The sequence below is a fragment of the Zerene cesonia genome, chromosome 11 (genome assembly GCF_012273895.1).
Source record: "Zerene cesonia ecotype Mississippi chromosome 11, Zerene_cesonia_1.1, whole genome shotgun sequence".
Lineage (NCBI taxonomy): Eukaryota > Metazoa > Arthropoda > Insecta > Lepidoptera > Pieridae > Zerene > Zerene cesonia.
This window is the reverse complement of record NC_052112.1, coordinates 5,179,021-5,185,020: the sequence shown is the minus strand read 5'-3', so window position 1 is coordinate 5,185,020 and position 6,000 is coordinate 5,179,021. Positions and strand designations below refer to the sequence as shown.

Here is a 6,000-nt window from a genome sequence, read left to right as displayed (position 1 = left end):
ACATAGGCACTTTTTATACCGATATTCCTACGGGATACGGACTTACGCGGTTTCAACCGCGGGTCACAGCTAGTTTAAGTTCTTTATAACAGTTATATCCTAGTATAATATATATAGTTATATCCTAGCATAATATATACAAAATAATATTTGCTTATTAACTTATTGCAATTGGCTTTTTGCAGTCCTCACATATTCATACTTGACTATTTAATAGGCTAATTTTAAAATGGAATGGAAAATAAAAGAAAATTTTCTTTTATTCTCCAATCTGTATTCAGATGAACCACTCTGTATTGTCCAGATTCTCATCATCCGAAGATTAAGTTTTAAAAAGCCTTTTTCCAATTCTTCATTATCAGAATTGAAGCGGGATATTGACCGTAATTACATATCTATGTAGAAAATTTGTCGATGTAATGAGCTTTTCACGAGATACCCTTAACTTTTTTATTATCGTGCATCGTTAAAATGTATATTTAGCATAAGATAATATTTACTAAAACTCAAAAGTGTCGTATATTTGACAATTTTAACGAGTTATCGTTTTCGCAGTCGGGCGGGGGCGAGGACGCGGGCAGCAGCGCGGTGAGCGGGCGGCGTGCGCGCGCGCGCGACATGCCGCAGCCGCAACCGCACGCGCAATCTTCCTCCGCGCGCAGGGACAAGAGGGGTAACATATACGCTTTTAATATAATAAAATATATTTATTAAACATGATATTTTTATTTTTCTTAGATACGACCGCCAATCGTCGATCGATTCCATTGATCCTATCATATTATGAAGCACGTCTATAAATGTCTATCAAAATTATATTTTTTTCTTGTACAGTCCTACATACTTTCCTGCCAAACTGATTCCTAAAACTTTTTCTAATGCTTGATGGAAAAAAATATATTTTTTAAATAAAGGTAAAATTTCAGTGTAACCTGCATATGTTTGTAGGTACAGAATTTTATAATTAATTTTTCTTATTCAGGTAAAGGCACTCTGGGTTCGTGCGCAAGCACTGGTGGTTCGTCCAGCCGGTCTCACTCCCAGGCAGTAACCACGGTAAGCGAATTTATAATTATTTATTTATTTATACAGTTTTTATCTATATTATTGATGTAATTAAATATTTATACTTTATTGTTAACAGGGTGCTGTAGCGTCAACATCATCTACGCCGCCGGTGTCAGCTTCAGCGGTATCTATGCCTGATAACGCTTCAAATGATGCAAAGCCCAAGGGCAAAGGTAAATTAAATATTTAGTTTAAATAGGCATAGTGACATATCTTGCATTTAGATTTTAATTTTAGTGTCACATAATCTATGTCTGTATACCCAGACAGATATCCATAATGCTGGCCAAGTGCCATAGCAGATGTCATATTGTATCATCGTATTTTCGGTTGTTGGATATACAGGTTCTTTACTATGTTTTCATATATATATGCTAATAAATGGTTAATTAATTTGGCATTTTCACAGTCACAAATTCTCGAGCTTTTCATTGTTTGTTCGAGTAGATATATATAGAGCCATCAATCAATGCTCGTACAGAATGTTCTATAATATATATGTAATATGTAATGTGTATGGGTGCAGCATCATCGCCGGCGGAGGAGTGCAGCGCGGGCGGCGCGGGCGGTGGGGCCGGCGGGGGCGGGGGCGGCGCGGGCGGCGCGGAGGAGTCCTCCTCGGAGGAGGGCGAGGTGGGCCGCCTGCAGGCGCTGCTGGAGGCGCGCGGCCTGCCGCCGCACCTGCTCGGCGCGCTCGGCCCGCGCATGCAGCATCTGCTGCACCGGACCGTCACCGCCAACTCGGGTACGTCAGCAAATATTTAAAATGTTATTTGATTAGTCATTGTTTTCAATCTCCGACACATAAAGACGGATTTTTAAGTTGGATTTAAATATATGTCAGCAGTATTTGGGGAAAAATATGAAGTATAAATACCGCGCTGAAGGGATTAAGACTAAAAAAAAAGACCTTTCCCACAGCGGCATCGAAAGCAGCCCAATTGCTGGCCGGGTTGCAAGCGACCGGCGACGAAGGGCAGCAGCTGCAGGCCGTCATCGAGATGTGCCAACTGCTCGTGATGGGCAACGAGGATACGCTCGCCGGCTTCCCGGTGCGGCAAGTTGTGCCCGCACTCGTTAATCTGCTCGCTGCTGAACACAACTTTGATATGGTGAGATATTGATGCTGGTATTTGGTGCATTGGCAATATTCGTACATGTTATTCTGGAAATAATGTCTTTTGAAACATTATTTGTTTAAGCTAGTCAATAACTTAAATTAACACACAGCTTCGTGTATGGTCCATATATAGTATATGGAACTCAGGGATCATCTACATACCAATGGTGAAACAATTTTTGTGAAAGGAGGATATGTTATTTAAAGAACCGTGTTCTATAAAATATGATTTAATACTGATCTACTATTCTAGATTACATATACTTTTATATCCTAATTAATGCTCATTCATTTTAAATTGGGCCAGTAGTTCCTGAGATAAGCAATTTCAAACAAAATAACTCTTAAGAATTAAATTATTAGTAAAGATTTTAATTATATCATACAATTTATTATAGTAAAAATCAAATAAATAAAACAGATGAATCACGCGTGCCGTGCGCTGACCTACATGTTGGAGGCTCTGCCTCGCAGCAGCGGAGCAGTGGCATTAGCAGTACCGGCATTCCTCGATAAACTGCAAGCCATCACTTGCATGGATGTCGCTGAACAGAGTCTTACCGCGCTGGATATGCTGTCGAGACGACACTCCAAAGCCATATTGCAAGCGGTGAGTACAGATTAAATATGACATTAAGTAACTACTATCAATTATACTTTTGACATAATAATAAGAAATAAAATATTGACTTCGGTTTCGCTCAAAAGCTTTAATGGCTTTGTCAGATAGCGCTCTGACGCGCGCTAATAACGCGCCCTTTAACTTTTTTTTTTAACAATTCGGCGTCAAGTTGACTCTGTGAACGTTGAAACGATTAAATATAATAAATATATGTGATTTTTGATAAAAATTAACCTCTTCTTCTTCATCTGACGTAATATTTTAACCTCTAAAATAACTATCGCGTTCGAACTGTTCATAATTTACTTGCATATGATTTAAATATAAAATGTATAACGCAGCGTGGAGTATCAGCGTGTCTTACATACTTGGACTTCTTCTCGATCAACGCGCAACGCGCGGCGCTGTCCATCACAGCAAATTGCTGTCAGAATCTCACTCCTGATGAGTTTCATCTAGTAAGGGACTCACTTCAATTGCTCGCTAACAGGTAAATAATATTAGTTTCGTATAATTCGGTACTTATTCATTCACAAATGTAAATTTTTTGAGATAATTAATTTATTGGCACAATTCTTGGCACAAACTCTCTTATTTACTTTAAAATTTACATTATTTTTACTCTGTTGTAATTTACATAATACAGAGTGCAGTGCAGTGAGTTTTTAATCTTATTAGTTTTAAAAATTAAATGATCTATGCGGTTTCAAAACAACACGTTGAGTACATTTAAGAGTATTTATAGTTTACACATAATTTTCTAAAAGTTTGAAGATTTTAATTTTTATTTATGCAACCAAAAATGTGTTTGAACCAGACTGACAATTCAAGACAAGAAGTCGGTGGAGTGCGTATGTTTGGCGTTTTCTCGGCTCGTCGATAGCTTTCAACATGACCCAGCTCGTCTACAGGAAATTGCCACACCTGAATTGCTTACCAACTTGCAACAGCTTGTAAGTATATGAAATTAAGTTTAAGTTAGCTTTATAACGTTTTTCGTATTATTAACTGTTACTTATTTTGGTTACCATTCATTGTCTCAAACACCGAACATAGCTCGTAGTCTAGTTTATAATTTTAAATTATATCATATTTTTCTTAGTATACATAGCATGCTGGATTTACCTGATTATGGCAGTAACATGGTTTGCTTGATGCTTCATATACATAAACATGAACAATTCCCAGCTGGTGGTGCAGCCGCCGCTGATATCCGGCAACACGTTCATCACGGTGCTGCGGCTGCTGTGGGTGATGTGCGCCGCGTGCCCGCAGCTCGCGCTCGCGCTGCACTCGCGCTCCATCGCCGACACGCTGCTGTGCCTGCTCACCGGCTCCACCGTGCACCATGAGGTATGGGAACGGTTTTTGATAACTAACATTTTTTATATTATGATATCTTGCGGTATTCCTGATCAATTGTGACATTGGGGCCTTCATGAAAAGCGTAAACGTCGCTTAAAGGCCGGCGAAGCTTCTGTTTAACAGTGTTTATAGGCGCTGGTGGCTATTTAACATCAGTTGACCCACCTGATAATTTGCTTGCGCTATCTTAAAAAAATGATACTTCTATTTAGAAAAAATCTCACGTTTTGATGAGACCCTTAATATTGCATGAAATTTTATAGCCTTTAATTGAAATACATCGGTAGTTATATACAACTTGATATAGCTTTGGTAGTGGTTTTTAGTTTTAAAAAGATAGGAGAAATAGAAGTCAATATGAAAATATGCATATTACTTTTAATACATCAAACATATTTTATCCTTATTTATTTTTATCCATGTCTTATAACCATTTACTAAGGTTATATAGTAATACAGACTTTTTAGATCTATTTTAACAATTTATAATTTTTCGTTCGCAGCAAGTTGAACTTCTACCACGGCTTCCACAAGAACTTTACGAAATAACTTGCCTGATTGGCGAGTTGATGCCAAGACTGCCGACAGATGGTATATTCTCAGTGGATGCGCATCTCGACCGGCCCTGGTCTGCTAACAACGAGCGTGGCGCCCAGTGGCAATGGAGGGATGATAGAGGTATACCTTAAATTATAATTAAATTGTAATGTAATATAAATATTGAATACAAATAACATAATTGTTTCTACAAACATACCACGGCACACGTGAGGGAGGTATCACTCAAAATTCTAAAATGGCACCAAATGGGGCCAAATAATAAAATTTCTCCTGTCAAAAATAAAAAAAAAATCACGTAGATCAGTTAAAACGGCGTTATCGATAAAAAAAAATACAGTGAATGACAATCTCCTTCGTTTTTAGGATATTGATTAAAATAGAACAACAACTTTTTAACAGTATTTATTCTTAAATATTATACAAAACTTATTGTTTTTAAAATCAATACTATAAATAGCCTATCTCTATTATATACTCTTATATTATTTGTTATTGCCTTACTTTTTATAATTGATCTTTGTTGAGTCCCTCCAACCTTAAATGTATCTCAAAAGCATCACACTCAGAACAAATATAATGTTTACGCAAAAATTATGATCACACAGGTGTATGGAGATGTTATTCTTGGGCAGAATGTCGCGCGCTGGAGGCGGGCGCGGCGGCGGGCGAGGAGGAGGTGTGCCTGGCGACGCTCGGCCGCTCGTACACCGTCGACCTGACGGCCATGCAGCAGCTCAACGACCACACGGGCACGGCGCGCCCCGTGCAGCGCCTGCCGCCCGCCAGCGCGCCCGGCGCCGCCGCCGCCGCCGATGCGCACGCGCCTGGTTAGTGCGCACAACCCTTGTGTTGAATGCTTTTTTTTTTGTATTAATAGTGACTTCAGTGCGAGTTTCGTAGATATGTGATGATAGCCATTGAGCCATTTCAAGATCATCTACTGTTTTTTATTTTATTAACTTTCTTATTTCACAACGCCCTCAATATGGATATCAAATGAAAGGGCTTGACAAGTACACTAACAATAATATACTTACAATATGTCAAATTTTATGTTCAAGATAACCAGCAACAGAAAATGGGTAGAGGCATTTAAATTTGATGTTATTATTATAATGGATTGCAGTATTGTCAGTATTGTCATGTAATGATTTTAACCCCCCCCACGCAAAAGAGGTGTGTATAAGTATGATGTCGATATCTATAATTTGTTATCATCCAACATGGTCTTAGAAACAATTTTGGCTACGGTGATCCCTTATAG

General features: G+C 38.6%; 1 protein-coding gene across 8 annotated transcripts in view; it reads left to right on the top strand.

The window, feature by feature from the left end:
* LOC119830256 (E3 ubiquitin-protein ligase TRIP12) overlaps window positions 1–6,000 on the top strand; it is a 33,850-nt gene that overhangs the window by 17,505 nt on the left and 10,345 nt on the right. For 7 of the 8 annotated variants that reach the window (XM_038353204.1, XM_038353202.1, XM_038353206.1 and 4 more), the window contains exons 7-17: window positions 556–673; window positions 983–1,056; window positions 1,145–1,241; window positions 1,595–1,813; window positions 1,990–2,180; window positions 2,610–2,798; window positions 3,152–3,300; window positions 3,628–3,763; window positions 3,999–4,163; window positions 4,679–4,853; window positions 5,342–5,563. In XM_038353204.1, coding sequence (XP_038209132.1) covers window positions 556–673; window positions 983–1,056; window positions 1,145–1,241; window positions 1,595–1,813; window positions 1,990–2,180; window positions 2,610–2,798; window positions 3,152–3,300; window positions 3,628–3,763; window positions 3,999–4,163; window positions 4,679–4,853; window positions 5,342–5,563 — 1,735 coding nt within the window. The remainder of the gene's footprint in view (window positions 1–555; window positions 674–982; window positions 1,057–1,144; window positions 1,242–1,594; window positions 1,814–1,989; window positions 2,181–2,609; window positions 2,799–3,151; window positions 3,301–3,627; window positions 3,764–3,998; window positions 4,164–4,678; window positions 4,854–5,341; window positions 5,564–6,000) is intronic. The other variant, XM_038353208.1, reaches the window with a different exon arrangement.